At 47.2% G+C, this 16988-nt stretch overlaps 1 protein-coding gene across 1 annotated transcript; it reads left to right on the forward strand.

The window, feature by feature from the left end:
- Positions 1-1256: 1256 nt before the first annotated feature.
- TUBB3 (tubulin beta 3 class III) lies at positions 1257-15285 on the forward strand. The gene is made up of 4 exons (XM_043988723.1): positions 1257-1451; positions 10829-10937; positions 12274-12384; positions 13774-15285. The coding sequence occupies exons 1-4, from the start codon at positions 1395-1397 to the stop codon at positions 14847-14849; spliced, it is 1353 nt and encodes a 450-aa protein (XP_043844658.1). The 5' UTR covers positions 1257-1394; the 3' UTR covers positions 14850-15285.
- The last annotated feature ends 1703 nt before the right edge of the window (positions 15286-16988 follow it).

Raw genomic sequence — 16988 nt, forward strand, 5'->3', positions numbered from 1 at the left:
ATGGGCTATTTGACTGAACGAGCCTCTCTGGGGTGTTCTCTGGGGTTCTGAACCCAAGTCTACGAACAGATTTCAGAATAGTTGCTAATTCTTTAAAAATGAACAATTATTTCAATAGAGTTGGCCTCCATTTTAATCCTATGTATTCTCTACATTTAAAGTATTGTTCTTGGGTTTCCATAGGTTTCACCAGACACCAAAGGGCTACATGGCGTACACAACAAGCTTAACAACCCTTTCTCTAAGGCATAGCAGACCACTACTCCAGTGACATGTCTGTCCCTCCAGCGGGCAAACCAGGCTGAAGTGGGGGAGGGGAAGGTCTCGCCTAGGGGCGTAGACTCCCTACTTTCCTTTTCCTAACAAGGCGATCTCTTGCCTTAATTCCCAAGAAAAAGGAAATTTCCTTTTTTTCTTTCCTTCATACTTTCTCCCTCCCTTCCTTTCTTTTCTCTGATTCTTTCTTTCTTTCTTCTCTCTCTCTGTTTCCTTCTTTTTAATTCTACTTCTTTGCTACCCAACGACTTACGTAGGGGCAAAGCAGGATAGAACAGATCTTGGTGGTGCTTTTCAAGCCCCTGGGCTTGCTGGATGGAGCTGGGGCTAGAGAAGGGGAGAGGACCAGAATCCCAGATACTTGGGGAAGAGAAGGGGAGGAGGGAGGCCCTGAAACTGAGGCTACAATGGAAGGGAGGCTGCTGGAGAAGGAAACAAAGAAAAAGGGACCATGAGGAGGGTCTGGAGTAACTTGGAGACGAGAGCTCCCCCATCCTTCTCCGCCCCTTCCGCCACCACCCGCTGCTGAGCTGGGTGGGGTCTGTGTGACCCCCGCTTTTGCAGATCTCGAGGGGCGCCCGGAGGCGGGCGGGGAAGCCGCTGTTGTCCTCAGGGGACCCTCTTCCATGACCATTCGTCAAGACATCTCCTCTCCTTTGGTTGTGAAGGGCCCCCAAAACCCTGACCAGAGGGAGCCCTCCAGCCATATCCCCCTTTATGAATTCTGTCTGGATCTGCCCAAAGGGGCCCTAGCAGCTTGCATGGCATTGTGTGCAGCCAGACAAAGTAACTGCGCTGGGCAGCAGAGGTGGGAGGGTGGGTAGCTCCCTCCCTCAGGACCGAGAAGGGGGGGCGGCGGGGGGAGGGATGCGCTGGTTGGTACTGATGCTGCAGGGATGTTGCAGCATTTTCCGCCGGCGGCTCGTGATTGGCTGGGACGAGGATGAGGTCAGCTCTTGGCGGAGCACGCCTAGGTCTGCCCAGCCGCCGGTGCAGCAGCGCGCAGCCTATAAAACCCCGCGGCCGGGGAGCACCCAGCCTTCTGCAGCCTGCGAGAACGCGTCCCACTTCCTAGCCCCGGCCGCTCCCCTTGCAGCAAGCCAGCAAGACCAGCGAGGATGAGGGAAATCGTCCACATCCAGGCCGGCCAGTGCGGCAATCAGATCGGAGCTAAGGTAGGGCCAGGGAAGGGGACAGACAGGACAGAGGCAGGGACCCGGGCTGGGGCAGGGGCGGGGGTTGGGGCTGGGGCTGAGCCGGGGAAGTGATGCCTCCCCCGGGCTCGACTGCGCTGGAGCAGCCCACTGCGGCAGCTTCGCTTGGGATCTCCCCGCTCTCGGCAGGCCCCACTGGAAGCTGGGGTTCCCCGCTCAGCCTTTGTACTCAGCCGTGCTTGGGGTGGGGAGGGGAGAGGGTGTGCATGCACAGCTCTATTCCCGGGATGGGTCCGGGAGCGCGTCTGGAAAGGGACGGGGCATTCAAGGACTAGTGTAGCCGGCTCTTTGGGGCGCAGAGATGGGGAGAAGGGTTAGGAGGTAGCAGAGGGTGCGGGGGGGGGGCGGTGCGGGAAGGGGAGCGCTAGACTACGCCGCACAGCCCGAACCACACCCCAGGACTGCGGCGCCGGGAACAAAGGGATGAGCTCAGCCTTGCGCCAGGCTGCCGGGACGCCTGGGTCCCCGCCCTGACGGGGTTCCCCACCTTTCCTCTGCCATTCCCCGGGAAGCATTCCCTTCTCCCCAAGGCCTGGAGGGTTTCCAGGGTAGGGCTGTCCCTCCCTAGAGGGCCAGTTTGCTAAAAGAGGCGAGGGGTGGGAGTTCGGGGAGGGTGAGACCTTTCCATGTGTCAGACCCCTCTGCCTGGGAGCCGTCCACCCATACACTCAGGCTGACGACGCCCCCTCTGGGCGAAGCTGGAGGCCCGGCCACCTGGGTCTTCCCTCAAGTTAATGGTCAGGGATTGGAACCTGGACAGCGACTGCTACCACGTTCCTTCCCCCGAGTTCCTCTGGGGTGGGCGTTGCCCAACCTCCTTCTCAGAGGAGCTGATCGGTCCGGGGTTCCTTAAATCTTTTCCTTAAGAAAAAAATGGGTGGGGCTGAGTTGGGCGGGGCAGTTGAATGAAGACCACGGTACACCCCTCCCCCCTCCCCCCCCCCGCCTCCCGCCCCTTTCAGGGGAAGGACCACATAGGATGTCCTCTTTCCTTCTCCAACACTTCTTCGTCTCCTTTCCCCAATTTCTTCCAGGGTGCTATATCTTTAAAAAATAGTTCTTTTCTGGATGCTCTGCCCAGGGATGGCCCCAGAAAAACTCTCTCATACTAGTTCAGCCACCTCACATCACCCTCCCCAGACCCAGACCCCTCTTTCTTTGTTCTCCTAAGGGGAAAAGGGGGTGGAGTTGTGCTATGATTCACAGGGTGACCTTGGTCTCAGGTCTCTACTACCCCAGGCTGCCGCCAAGGGTGAGATCAAGACCCTCACTGGAGACCCAATACTGATCCAATTAGGTCCTGTCCCCACCCTGAATAGGTCCGGTGGGAGTCGGGGGTTCACCTCTTGGGAGATGAGGTGGGATCAGTAGAAGAGAGAAGCAACCTTAAAGCTGACTCCTCCCCCAAGCCAGCCATGAGCATCTCCTGGGATTGGGTCTGGTAGAAGCTGAGGGTAGGGAACAAAGCCACCAGGAAGAAGGTAGGGCTGCATCAATCTAGAACAACCTGGGTCAGAGGAAAAAAAAGATCAGAGGGGTCTAGGAAGTCTAATTTCTGGCCAATGAACCTGAAACCAAAGTCCCATGAACACCGACAGGTGGTAGCAGGGACAGTAAGGGAAATAGGGAACTTTCAGCTCATTTGGAACAAAGATAAAGTCCTAAGTAGGGAGGTGGTTCAATGAAAATAAACTCAGAAAGGGAAAAAGGAAGTGGGTTTGAGATTAGGGAAAGAAGAAAGCCCCAAAGATCTTTGCTAGCGGCAGAAAGTCAGCTGAGACAATAGATTCAGAGCCACAGGTCCTGAGTGTGAATCCAGGCTCTGCTCCCTAATGACCTCTGTGACCTTGGGCTAGTTAGCTCCTCTCCCTAGGGCCTTAATTTCCTTATCTATAAAATGAGTGGGTTGGACTAGAGTGGAGGGAAATCCTGGTGGAGGGGAAGGTATAAAAACAATGGTTTGATCATTCAAGATGAACACTCAAATTGAGTTCAAATTTGAACACTGGGTTCAAATCTCACCTCTGATATTCACTACCTGTGTGACCTTGGAGAAGTCATTAAACTTCCTTAGGCTTCTGAGGTCTCTTCCAGATTCAGATCTATTCCCCTATGGTCTTTAAGGTTCTGCGATCCTATAAGGAGCAGCTCCTGAGGAAGCCAGTCAGAGGAACAAAAAGCTAATTAATATACTGGAGGGGAAACAGCTGCCCACGTGGCACTGACATGTAAATTGTATGTATGGGTCTTCTCTGATGCTTCTGGTGGGGGCACCTGCTGCAGTGTCTTAGTGTGAGGCAGCACTAATCGTCCCTCAGACCCTTCAGACACATCTGTGCCTGCTCAGAATGAAGAATCAGGAGGAGGGGGAGGAGAGGAAGAGTGGCCCATCTCCTGCTGCATTGGGGGGAGGGGAAGGAAGAGGAAGGGCTTGGGGATGGGAGACTGAAATCAAATCAGGTCTCCTTCTGGAGTAGGGGAAGCAGCTGTGACCAAGTCAGCAGCCACCCCAGGGCCAGAGGGTCTGTTAGCTCATTAAGCAGGTCACTGGGGGATTGGGCAGGCAAAGAACACCTGCTACTGAGCAGGGTCAGGGGCTGAGGGCCAAAGGGGGAGAGTAAGAGGGGGTGTAAGTGGACACAGGACTAATTGAAGCCAAAGCCTGGGACAGTGATACTTATTAGTCAAACTGTCATGGTCTAAGGGACAGGGTTGTAGCCTGAGAGTTGTTTCCCAGCATCGTGGTGAAGAGGGAAGATTTTTGGATTTGGAGTGTGAGCATTCAAATCCCAGTTCCGCTACTTAGTGGGTGACCTTGGGAAGTACTTCATTTCTCTGAGTCTCAGTTTTCCCATCTGTAAAAATTAAGATATTTAAAGTTCCTTCCAGCCTTAAATCGATGGTCCTACCTTGTTACCTTGGACCAATTGCATTAACTGTAGAAAGGAGGCGAGCATGCCCTTGGGGATACTATGAGAGCAAGTGACATCTACTCACTTCTAGTCATTTCTAAGAGAGACATCTTCAAATCCAAGGTTTTAGGATGATTTCATTAAATAGGCCTTTGTTGTAGGATTAAAGAGATTTTGAGGCATTTCTCTTCTACCCTCGTGGGGTGAGGAGACACTGGAGTCCTAGAGTATTTGCAGGAAAACAAACTATGTCACCTAGACACCCAACCCCAAGCTAGTGTGCTGGGTCCTTACTCAAGAATGCTGAGATCAGTCCTTTGAAGGTCTTAAGTGAGTGCCAGGATCTTCTCCCCGCCCCTAGGGGACCTCCCCTGCCTTGTGGGAGGTGAATGAGTAAGGCCCAGGGGTGGCCCTGCCTGACCCCCAGGGAAGGAAGAAGGGAAAACACACTCTTCTTTGATGCGTCACATTTGAGCTAATGCTGGCTCCTCTTGGAAAATTGGGGCAGCAGCACCCAGCATGTGACCCAGCTGTCTAGGGAGTAGAGAGTCTGTGCAGGTAGGGCAGTTCCGCAGTGGCCTGTGAGACAAAGGAGGTCTGTGGACCCTGGGCTGAAGTGAGGGTGCCTTTGGGTTCAGAGAGGTCAGCATGTCTCTTGTCACCTGATTACCTATGGCCCCACTCTCCATCCCTGATGGTGCCACCCAGCTCTGCCTGGGGGTCCTGAGTTTAAGATTGTTTTCTCAGCCTCCTCAGCCAGGACTCAGGCTCCTTTTCTGATAGAGCCCCAAATTTAAATCATCAGAAACTTAAATCCCTTAAGGCATTCCATCTTCTCAGACTCTGATTTGTTCCTTTGGGCCTGGAGGTCTTAGCCCAGATCCTCAGGGAGATTGGTGAAGGGACTCAGTGACACTGAGCTTTAAGAGGCAAGCACTACTCAGAAGCTGGCAGCCAGCCAGCCCCTCAGCCCTGGTTCTTTTATCATCCTAGCTGGGCCTTCAGCTTCAATTGGTGTCCCTGGACTCTTACCTGGGGTAGATCATTAGAGGACTGCTTTGTTAACAGAATCAAAGTCTGTCTCCTCACTCACCATATGGGCTATGGATGACAGCAATTTAGTACCCCCTCTCTTCCCTCTCCTCCTTCCAGGCTGTTGGGCAAGATATCTTGCTTTGGGAAGTTGGGGAGGAATCTTTTATGCTTTCAGTCAATGGGAAAGTTTTTGTTTCTCTCTTAGGATCATCAAGCAGCCCATTCTTTCTCCATTCACTCACTCACCTGCCCTTAACACATTTTAGAATTGAACTGAATAGGTACCACACATCTAGGTAAGGTAGTGATCCCCCTCACCACCACCACCACCGTGGGGAGCAATTGGGTAGGGGGAGAGGAGAAAGTAAAACTAGTCTTGGGATTTAAGGTTTCATATTCCTTTAAAAGAAAAGCCTTCAAGGCAGCTAGGTGGCGCAGTGGAGTCAGGAGGGCCTGAGTTCAGGTCCAGCCTCAGACATTTGATACTTGCTAGCTGTGTCACCCTGGGCAAGTCACTTAAACCCAAGTGCCTCACCAAAAACAAAAACAAAAACAGTAAAAGAAAAGCCTTCGATTCTAGCTGGACACTGGAAGGCGATAGGAGCTGTGCTGTGTATTCTCAGCTGATTCCTGGGTGGTGGTATTTCTTCAGGTTGTATAATTTCCCTTTCCCCATTTTATTTCCTTTCCCTTGATCCTATTGATCCTATTTGTGTTTTTTTTAAGTTTGTTCTTGTTAAAATAAATCCTATTCTGTTTGAAAAAAAAAAAAAAGAAAAGCCTTCAGAAACCATGGCTAATACCTTTCAATGTCCCCTAATTCTTCTCTTCAAAGAGAAGCCTCAGGGCTTCCCAATTCTAACTATATCATCTTATATAGTAGCTATCTCTCTCATCTCCTTTAGCTCTAGAGATGGATTTTCCCTTAACATAATGCACTTCTATACAAGTACAGGAAGCAAAGGTACTGAACCTCTATGCTTTATTGGAGGTGGAGGAGGGATGAGGGAAGATGGCTATGCAGAGGGAATGGAACTGGGTAGTAACTTAAGGTTTGTCAGAACCACGGACAGCTCCTGCTCCCCCCACCTCCCCCACCTGCCGGTCTGGTTTGTACTTCCCTACTTGGCAACCTGCTATAGAAGCTGTTTTGGAGATACTGCCTAGTACGATGTCTTGCACAAAAGAGTACAGAAATAGAGCTAAATGGTAACTTGAAGACCATTTAGTCCAATCCCTATTTCTGACAAATGAAGAAACTGACACCCAGGGAAGCTGTGATTTGCACAAGATCACCCAGGTTGCCAATATCCAAGTCTCTGCTGCAGTGTCAGCATTCTTTCCAATGTATCTGCCTTCATCATTAGGTACTTAATACATGCTTGCCCGAATTGAATGGAACTGAACTTTAATTGAATCTTTCTTGGGGTAGCGGAATTTCAGCATTTGGACTCAACTCCTTCTCAGTATGTCCAATCTAATTCTGAAACTTATCCTGGCATGCCAGTAACTCTTGCTCATTCAACTACAAAAGCTGAATCTCCCCTCAGCTCCCTTGACCTGGAGTTTCCTATTATTATTATTATTATTATTATTATTATTATTATTATTATTATTATTATTATTATTTTAGTGAGGCAATTGGGGTTAAGTGACTTGCCCAGGGTCACATAGCTAGTAAGTGTTAAGTGTCTGAGGTCGGATTTGAACTCAGGTTCTCCGGACTCCAGGGCCGGTGCTCTATCCACTGCGCCACCTAGCTGCCCTGAGTTTCCTATTATTAAAAAGAGGACTCTGTAAATCTTAAAGCACTATGTGAATGTATTCATTTTAATTATCATAATATAATCACTAAAGAGGTGGCCACCAGGAGATGAACTGATTTTTTTTTCAGCCACAGCAACTCATGAAGATGATCTTACCAAGGAGAGATGGTATGGAATAATGAACAAAGAAATGGCCTTAGAATCAGGAAGACCTGACTTCAAGTCTCACTAGCTGTATGACCCTGGGCAAGTCACTTAATCTCAGTGCTCCTAGGCACTCCCTAAGACTGTAAGAGCAGTAGCTCATCTGTATTTGTAGTGTTTCCTCACCAGGGGCTCCCTACCCTGACAAAATCACAATGTCTATTCATCTAAAATTGTCTATTAAAGGACAGAGGAATGACAACCTCTCCCTGTGGAGGGAATGTCCACACCAATGAAATATCGAATCAAGGGGCAGCTAGATGGCGCAGTGGATAAAGCACCAGCCCTGGATTCAGGAGAACCTGAGTTCAAAATCCGACCTCAGACACTTGACATTTACTAGCTATGTGAACCTGGGCAAGTCACTTAACCCCAATTGCCTCACATCAAAAATAATTAATTAATTTTAAAAAAAGAAATAACGAATCAGTGAAAGATTACTGTTCCCATAGTTTGCCATCTACTGTATTTCTCCTTAAGGTTCCTCATATCTTTCCCTCCCCTTTAGGGCATGATGGCTTTTGTAAGACCATTGTCCCCAGGAGCCAATGGTTACCATGTCTAATCACAGCCCAGAGACAACCATCCCAGAATATTTTGTGGGACTCTACACTCAGGAGGCTCTTGCATTTGGGACATAGCTTAGAATTCCTGCCTCTAAAATCAGAAGTATAGAAAGGAAGTCATTATTATCATAGACTAGGTGATTAAGGAAGAAATAGCAAAGGAATATGGGAGGTGGGAATCTTTATTAAGTGCCTACTATGTGTTGAGTACCATGGAAAGAGCCCTGAATCCAGAGGAAATAGAATAATCATTTACATGGCACCTGTAATGTGCTAGGTACTCTGCTAAGCTTTTTTTTTTTTTTTTTGTGGAGTAATGGGGGTTAAGTGACTTGCCCAGGGTCACACAGCTAGTAAGTGTCAAGTGTCTGAGGCTGGATTTGAACTCAGGTCTTCCTGAATCCAGGGCCGGTGCTCTATCCACTGCACCACCTAGCTGCCCCCTGCTTTTTAAAAAAATTCATTTTAAGGTCTTTGGTATTCAAGAGTGTCACTGACACTTTTTATTAAAAATTCTTTTACCATTATGAATAAAGCTCATTAATAACTCAGAAAAATCATTTTAAACAAACACAAAATGAAAAAAGAGCATTTCTATGTATGCTGTACTAAGCTTTCTACAAATATTATTTCACTGAGTCCTCACAACAACCCTGACGATTAGATGTTAATATCATCCTTATGTTACAATTGAAGAATCTGGAGTGAGAGGATCCGGGTTGAAATTCTAGTTTTGCTACTTAATATCTATGTGACCTTGGGCAAATAATTTAATATCTCTGGGCCTTAGTTTCCTCATTTGTAAAATAAACAAGTTAGATATAGTAGTCATAATGGCTAATATTTAGATAGCACTTTGAAGGTCTTTACAATTGTCATCTCCTTTGATTCTCCTAACAACCCTGTGAGGCAAGAACCATTCTTATCTTCATTTTACACTTGAGGGTGGTTCTTCCTATCATTAAATCTATGATCCTAAATGTTTTGAAATAGTGTCAACTGCAGGTTTTAAAAGCTAAGAATCTGAAATGAAGATCAGGTCTTAGAGGAAAGTCACACATGAATAGTCTTGACACATATGAACAATTAACATTGATTTTTGAAATCCTTTGCATTTTAAATTAAAAAAAAAACTTTTCAGGGGGGCAGCTAGGTGGCGCAGTGGATAAAGCACTGGCCCTGGATTCAGGAGGACCTGAGTTCAAATCTGGCCTCAGACACTTGACAATTTCTAGCTGTGTGACCCTGGGCAAGTCACTTAACCCTCATTGCCTCACCCCGTAAAAAAATTCTTTTCAAAGAGTTTTCGCATGTATCATCTCATCTTATTTTCACAACCTTAACAAAATAAAGGTCAGGGATTAAATTTCCCCTGGCTTCCTTCAAGACTTATTCTGATCTCATCTCTACAGGAGGCCTTTCTCAGTCGCCAGCCCCTAACTGTGCTAAGTCCTTCTCTTTTCAAAATGCATGCATCTACTCTCTATATATATCTTGTTTGCACCTAGTTATTTACATATTGTCCACCTTAATAGAATGTAAGCTCCTTGAGAGCAGGAACTATTTTTACTTTTTCTTTGTAGTCTCAGTATTTAGCTAGGTGATGCAGTGGATGGAGTGTCAGGCCTGGAGTCAGGAAGATTCCTCTTCATGAGTTCAAATCCAGACTCAGACACTTACCAGCTATGTGACCTTGAGCAAGTCACTTAACCCTGTTTGCCTTGGTTCCTCATCTGTCAAAATGAGCCAGAGAAGGAAATAGAAAACTACTCCAGTATCTTCCTCTTTTTTTGTGGGGCAATGAGGGTTAAATGACTTGCCCAAGGTCACACAGCTAGTAATTGTCAAGTGTCTGAGGCTGGATTTGAACTCAGGTCCTCCTGAATCCAGGGTTGGTGCTTTATCCACTGTGCCACCTAGTTGCCTCCTACTCCAGTATCTTTTACTAAGAAAACCCTAAATGGGGCAGTGAACAGTCAGATACAACTGAAAAACAACAAAATACTTATATAGCACTTACTATATGCCAGACAGTATGCTAAGTGCTTTACAAGTTTTAGCTTATTTGGTCCTTACAGCAATCCTGGAAGGTAGGTGCTATTATTTTCCCCATTTTATGGATGAGAAAACTGGAGCAAATAGAGATTAAGTGACTTGCTCAGGGTCACATAGCTACTAAATGTCTGAGACTGGATTTGAACTCAAGTCTTCTTAACTCCTGACCTGGCACTCTATCCATTGCACCACCTAGTTGCGTCTAAAACTTAAATACATTCTCACTCCATCTCAAAAGAAACCTGTGAGGTGGATAATACAAAAATTATTCCCATTTTACAAAGTTCTTTAAGTAATTAATGGAGCTGGAATCACTGACTCCAAGGCCAATGTGTCTTTTACTTTTCTTTTCTTTTCTTTCTTTTTGTGGGGCAATGAGGGTTAAGTGACTTGCCCAGGGTCACACAGCTAATGTCAAGTGTCTGAGGCCAGATTTGAACTTAGGTCCTCCTGAATTCAGGGCCAGTGTTTTATGCACTGTGCCACCTAACTGCCCCCCCCCAGTGTGTCTTTTTCTTGCAGCTTCTCTCTCTAACATCTTCCTAGATGTTCCCCTTCACTGCTTTTCCCACTATACCAGATTGCCTCTCACAAATCTAAAGGAAAAAGAGGTTAAACTGAGTCCCAACAAAGGTATATATCTTGCCTAAGGCAGTTAGTCACAGAACCTGGGACCCTGATCTCCAAGTTCCTAGGTTCTAGATGTGGGTGCTAAGTGTTAGACAATGTGACTTGACACTACTGACTACTTCCCTTTCCTTAACCATCTTTCCTGTCTATCTCTCTGCATCTCTCATCAGTTTTGGGAAGTGATCAGTGATGAACATGGCATAGACCCTAGTGGCAACTATGTGGGTGACTCAGACCTACAGCTGGAGAGGATCAGTGTTTACTACAATGAAGCCTCATGTGAGTATCTCCTCACCCCACATGGCCCTCAGACCCTTCCTAACCTCCTGTTACCCTGAGACATGACAGAAAGATGCTTTAACCTGGGAACTGGGGGATCAATGGGACCACAGAGACTCTGGAGGTTGAGGTGGTGGCTGCTGTGAGATAGAAAGGACCCCTCAAGACTGGATGGAATCTAGAAGGAAATTTGGGGCTGGGCCTGATCTCCCAACTTAGGGATCACCTCTCATTGAGATCCCATGTGTCATTTTGTTGACTCCTCTCTTGCTTGCCCACAGAGGTGCAATAAATCAAACACCAAATAATATATTCTGCTTGTTGATGGGTTATGTCCCCCGACCAGACTCTAAGCTCTCCACAAGGACAGACTGTGGTCTATGTTAAATCTGTTTCCCTTTTTCAGCCCCAGTACCTACATCAGTGCTCTGCACTACAAATAGCAGGCATCTAACAAATGTTCATTGTATTGAAATTGGCAGTCCTCCAATTAGCTGGATTAGGGGGAAAATAAATGAAATTGGAATCAACAATAGTGTGGCTTGGCAGAGGGCTTGTGCAGGTGGAGGTGGGGCTAAGGGAACATTGAGTATTTTATGAAGATCCACTCCAGTGGCTTCTCCTTCATGGTATTTCAGAGCTGTGCCTACATTTTTGGCAGAAGAGCTCTGTCTAGTTGCCGAGTCCTACTTTGGGAGAGCATTTCTTTTTGTTTTGTCTTGTTTTTTTGAGAGGCAATTAGGGGTTAAGTGACTTGCCCAGGGTCACACAGCTAGTAAGTGTTAAGTGTCTGAGGCTGGATTTGAACTCAGGTACTCCTGAATCCAAGGCCAGTGCTTTATCCACTGCGCCACCTAGCTGCCCAGAGAGCATTTCTTTTTAAATGTTTTCTTCTTTTTAAAAGGATCCCTGTCACTTACCAGTCAGCCTCCCCCACCCATGAGGGAGAACAGGAAAATAAAAGAAATAAGCCCATTAGCCAAGTATGGAGATGTATGCCTCATTCCTCACCTCTCTGTGGAGAAGTACGAGACATGCTTTTTTGTCAGTCCTCTGAATTTAAGACTGTTCACTGCAGATTTGAAAGATATTTCCCAGTCTCCCCCTTCCCTTCTGTCTGTGGATGGATTATTCAGACTCTGCCTAAGAAAGTGATGGAAGAATGGATGTAATGGGATAGCCTTAGTTAGGCTGAGTGAACCTTGAAGTGGAAAGGACCTCAGCAAGCCAGAGCAGGGGTCTTTCTAGGGAAAGATGAAGGTCTAAGTGGAATGGATACTTTTGGCCCTAGACCCACAGGATCAGATCTAATCCATCTGTTTTCTCATCCCCTTAGCTCACAAGTATGTGCCCAGGGCTATCCTGGTGGACCTGGAACCTGGAACCATGGACAGCGTTCGATCTGGTGCTTTTGGACATCTCTTCAGACCTGACAACTTCATCTTTGGTATATTTCCCTACCAGCACCCCTGCCCTCTTTAGACAAGCTCCATATATAAACTCCATAAAGGAACAACAAAAATGATAGCTTAGCAGAGGGCAGAGGAGAATGGGTTATTCAATGTACCTTGCATTTACACATAGATACTTTACTTTTCAAAGTGCTTTCATATCTAATTTCTCATTTGATCATTCAGATAGCTCTGTGAGGATAAGTAGGGTGGGAGAGACATTATTCCTGTTTTACAGATGAGGAAATTAAGGCTTAGAAGGGTGAATTGGTTTGATCAAGATCAGTTGGGGAGGGGACAGCTAGGTGGCACAGTGGATAAAGCACTGGCCCTGGATTCAGGAGGACCTGAGTTCAAATCCGACCTCAGACACTTGACACTTACTAGCTGTGTGAACCTGGGCAAGTCACTCATTGCCCTGCTCCCTCCCCCCCAAAAAAAGATCACTTGGGTCAACAGCTAGTAAAGAATAGAATATGAGTCTTCCCCTGGTCTGGCTCTAATTCTATGTAATACATACTGTATTGCTTCTGGATTCATTTTAAAGTGATTTTTCAGTCATGTCTGACTCTTCAAGACCCCATTTGGGATTCTTTTGGTAAAGATATTGGAGTGGCTTGCCATTTCCTTCTTATTATTTTTCTTCTTCTTCTTTTGTGGGGCAATGAAGGTTAAATGACTTGCCCAGGGTCACACAGCTAGTGAGTGTCAAATGTCTGAGACCAGATTTGAACTCATGTCCTCCTGAATCTAGGTCAGGTGCTTTATCCACTGAGTCATCTAGCTGCCCCCTCTAGATTCTTTCTTTCTTTTGGGGGGCAGGGCAATGAGGGTTAAGTGACTTTCCCAGGGTCACACAGCTAGTAAGTGTCAAGTGTCTGAGGCTGGATTTGAACTCAGGTCCTCCTGAATCCAGGACCAGTGCTTTATCCACTGTGCCACCTAGCTGGCCCCTCTAGATTAATTTTAAGGGGCCATAGGGCTATTTGGCAATGATATCCCCATTTCACAAATGGGAAAACTGAAGCAAAGATTTTTATCACTTCTCCCTTTGCAGAACATGATTCCAACCCAGCTCTAATGTAGCCTGGTATAATAGGAAGCACACTAGGCCAATAATAATAAGACCTGGGTACAAGTCTTAGCTGCCATTTAGTAATCATGAGACCTTGGGCAATTCACTCAATCTCCCTGATGCTCTGTAAGTCAGAGATGGTAATAGCTTCCCTGCCTGTTTTATGGGGTTGCTGGAAGAATGGATCTGAAAGATCCTTGTACATTGTCAATACCAGTACTAATGCAAATTACTGGCCTGCTTGACCCACCGAGCCCTACTGTTGATTTTTACTCCCTTCACCTCTTTTATTCTCTTCCCTGTCTCACAGGTCAGAGCGGTGCAGGAAACAACTGGGCCAAGGGTCACTACACTGAGGGGGCCGAACTAGTGGATTCAGTGCTGGATGTGGTGAGGAAAGAGTGTGAGAACTGTGACTGTCTTCAGGGCTTTCAGCTCACTCATTCCTTGGGTGGGGGCACTGGTTCAGGTATGGGCACCCTTCTCATCAGCAAGGTCCGAGAGGAGTATCCTGACCGAATCATGAACACTTTCAGCGTGGTGCCCTCCCCTAAAGTGTCCGATACAGTGGTGGAGCCCTACAACGCGACCCTGTCCATCCACCAGCTGGTGGAGAACACAGATGAGACCTATTGCATCGATAATGAAGCCCTTTACGACATCTGCTTCCGAACCCTCAAGCTAGCCACCCCCACCTACGGTGACCTCAATCACCTGGTCTCTGCCACCATGAGTGGCGTCACCACGTCCTTGCGTTTCCCAGGCCAGCTCAATGCCGACCTCCGGAAACTGGCTGTCAACATGGTTCCCTTCCCCCGTCTCCACTTCTTCATGCCTGGCTTTGCCCCGCTCACAGCCCGTGGCAGCCAGCAGTACCGAGCCCTGACAGTCCCTGAGCTCACCCAACAGATGTTTGATGCTAAGAATATGATGGCAGCCTGCGACCCTCGCCATGGGCGTTACCTGACAGTGGCTACCGTCTTCCGTGGCCGAATGTCTATGAAGGAAGTGGACGAGCAGATGTTGGCCATCCAGAGCAAGAACAGCAGCTACTTTGTGGAATGGATCCCCAACAATGTCAAGGTGGCCGTCTGTGACATCCCACCCCGTGGCCTAAAGATGTCCTCTACTTTCATTGGCAACAGCACAGCCATCCAGGAGCTCTTCAAACGCATCTCAGAGCAGTTCACCGCCATGTTCCGTCGCAAGGCCTTCCTTCACTGGTACACCGGGGAAGGGATGGACGAGATGGAGTTCACAGAAGCTGAGAGCAACATGAATGACTTGGTGTCCGAGTACCAGCAGTACCAGGATGCCACAGCAGAGGAGGAAGGGGAGATGTATGAAGATGATGAAGAAGAATCAGAGGCCCAGGGAGCCAAGTGAAGCCACTTGAGGTCGGACAGGAGGCACTGAGTGGGCAGGACCCAGGAAGAAGCCTGTTGCTGGCTGGGGTTGGGACAGAGAATCTCCCTCACCAGGGCAAGTTTTTTCCAGATTATCCAGGCATCCGACAGAGTCCTCCATCTTTGCTTCCAGTTACCTGAAAGCTAGGAACCCAGCTCCTTGTTGCTTCACATTAAAGGTTCCCAAACTTCAATCATTCAGTATTTAATAATATTCCCTTTCCCGCCTCCCAACCCTGACATCCCCTTTATGATGTGTTAGCTCAATTTCTGTACCCTTTCTACCCTGGCCCCCTTTTCCTCTTGCATTTTTAACATATATTTTCCATAGTCCCAATGTTCTTATTTTTTACTGGTTTGTGTTGATTTTTATTTTTTGGAATACTCAATAAATTTATTGCTGTCTGATACCCTCATCCTGGATGGGCTGTCTTCTTATTCAGAACAGGGAATAAGTGGTTTAGGGGAGGGTGGCTGGGAGTCAGAGTGGGAGACCTATCAACTTGGTACAACTCCAGAAACTATGTCTTTGAGGAGTAACATAACCCAGAGCTACCTCTAGCTTTCATGGAAGAAAATGTCCCTGAAGGAGATCCTTTGGTACCAAAGTCAATCTGGTTCTTCAACCTAGAAACCATGGCCTGTGTTATCTATAGAGAAGAGGAGGCCTGTCCACTTCTCTCTGGATCCTCTAAACCCTGGAGGGGGTGTGTATTGTCAGTTCTAACACTAAGTCCTCATTTTCAGAGTGTTTGGAGCAAGGAAAGTGATATTGGGATAGCAAAAGGTGCATCAGATAAAGCATCACCATCAACTCCAACAGGCTTGGAACCCTGGATCCTGACAACCACAGCTGCATTTTCCTAGCCCTTGGAAGGTTCCTCTACTCTAGTTCTCACCAAGGAACTCTACTACCCCCTCCCTGCACCCCACACCCTTGTTTCTCCAGCCAAGACAATCCAAAGCTTGACTCTACAAGTCCATTTCCTGAATGCCAACCCAAAGAGGACCTTTCTCTTCACCTTCCTCTTAAGCTTGGTACTTCGGATAGAGCACCGGCCCTGGAGTCAGGAGGACCTGAGTTCAAATCCGGCCTCAGACACTTAACACTTACTAGCTGCGTGATGCTGGGCAAGTCACTTAACGCCAATTGCCTCACAAAAAAACCAAAAACCAAAAACCAAAAAAAAACTTAATACTTCCCGTTCAAATCCTAGAATTGTAGGGTTCAAACCCACTGCCTTTTACCGAGGAGGAAACCAAAGACATAAATAGAAATCAGGTGATATGCCAAAGACCAAGTAGCTGATTACTAATAGGGCCAGACTTATTAACCTCCATCAGTAGTGTGCTTAGTGCTACATCCGGAGACTAGTCTGACCCCTCTGGCCTATATCATCGCATGTGCCTTGTTCTTTCCCCTTAAATTAACTCCCACCCTTACAGATCCCCAAGCCCAAGTGCCACACAGTCATTCTTCATATTGTTTCCTCCAATTGGAAGGTAAGTTTGGACGCTCTATTTTTAGCTCCATTTTCAAATTAGAGAAACTGAGTCCCAGAGAGAAGACTTTCCAAAGAACAGATGTAGATGTCAGTGGGACTAGGAATAGACCCCAGTTTTCCTGACATTTAGTCCACCCAAAAGCCCAACTCCATCCCTTTAAGACCTGTCTAATCCTATCATGGAAGGTGGGGGAGAGAGGTGTAAACTATGTTGGGAACTCTCATGAAGTGTGTGGGAGGAATTGGACTCTGCTGTCCCTGTTCTTTCTGCCCTTCTTTGCAGGATCCTCCAAGAAAAAATTAACCCTGGAGCTTCTCAACGCTTGGCAGTTTCATTGAAAGGGAGGAGAAAAAGAGTGAGGAAAGTGAGGGTTTGCTGCATTCCTGGGTTAAAAGATGATCATGTCCATGCTAAGACTGAGGCTGATAGAATCTAGTCCATGAATCCCCTTTACAGCACACATGACACATGGCCTGAATACTTCCTGGGGCAAGGAAGTCCCTTCCTGCCAAGCATCTTCAGAAAGCTTTTGTAAGGGGTGGGTCTAACCATATTCCAACAAATACCTTTCATGGTAAACCCTAACACAGCTTCAGTACCTATGTACACCCAA

The sequence above is a fragment of the Dromiciops gliroides genome, chromosome 2 (assembly GCF_019393635.1).
Source record: "Dromiciops gliroides isolate mDroGli1 chromosome 2, mDroGli1.pri, whole genome shotgun sequence".
Taxonomy (NCBI): domain Eukaryota; kingdom Metazoa; phylum Chordata; class Mammalia; order Microbiotheria; family Microbiotheriidae; genus Dromiciops; species Dromiciops gliroides.

Coding starts and splice junctions, on each gene's coding strand:
- TUBB3 (XM_043988723.1), top strand. CDS start 1,395: ATGAGGGAAATCGTCCACATCCAGGCCGGCCAGTGCGGCAATCAGATC. Junction 1,452..10,828: donor GCAATCAGATCGGAGCTAAG/GTAGGGCCAGGG, acceptor ATCTCTCATCAG/TTTTGGGAAGTGATCAGTGA. Junction 10,938..12,273: donor TTACTACAATGAAGCCTCAT/GTGAGTATCTCC, acceptor TCATCCCCTTAG/CTCACAAGTATGTGCCCAGG.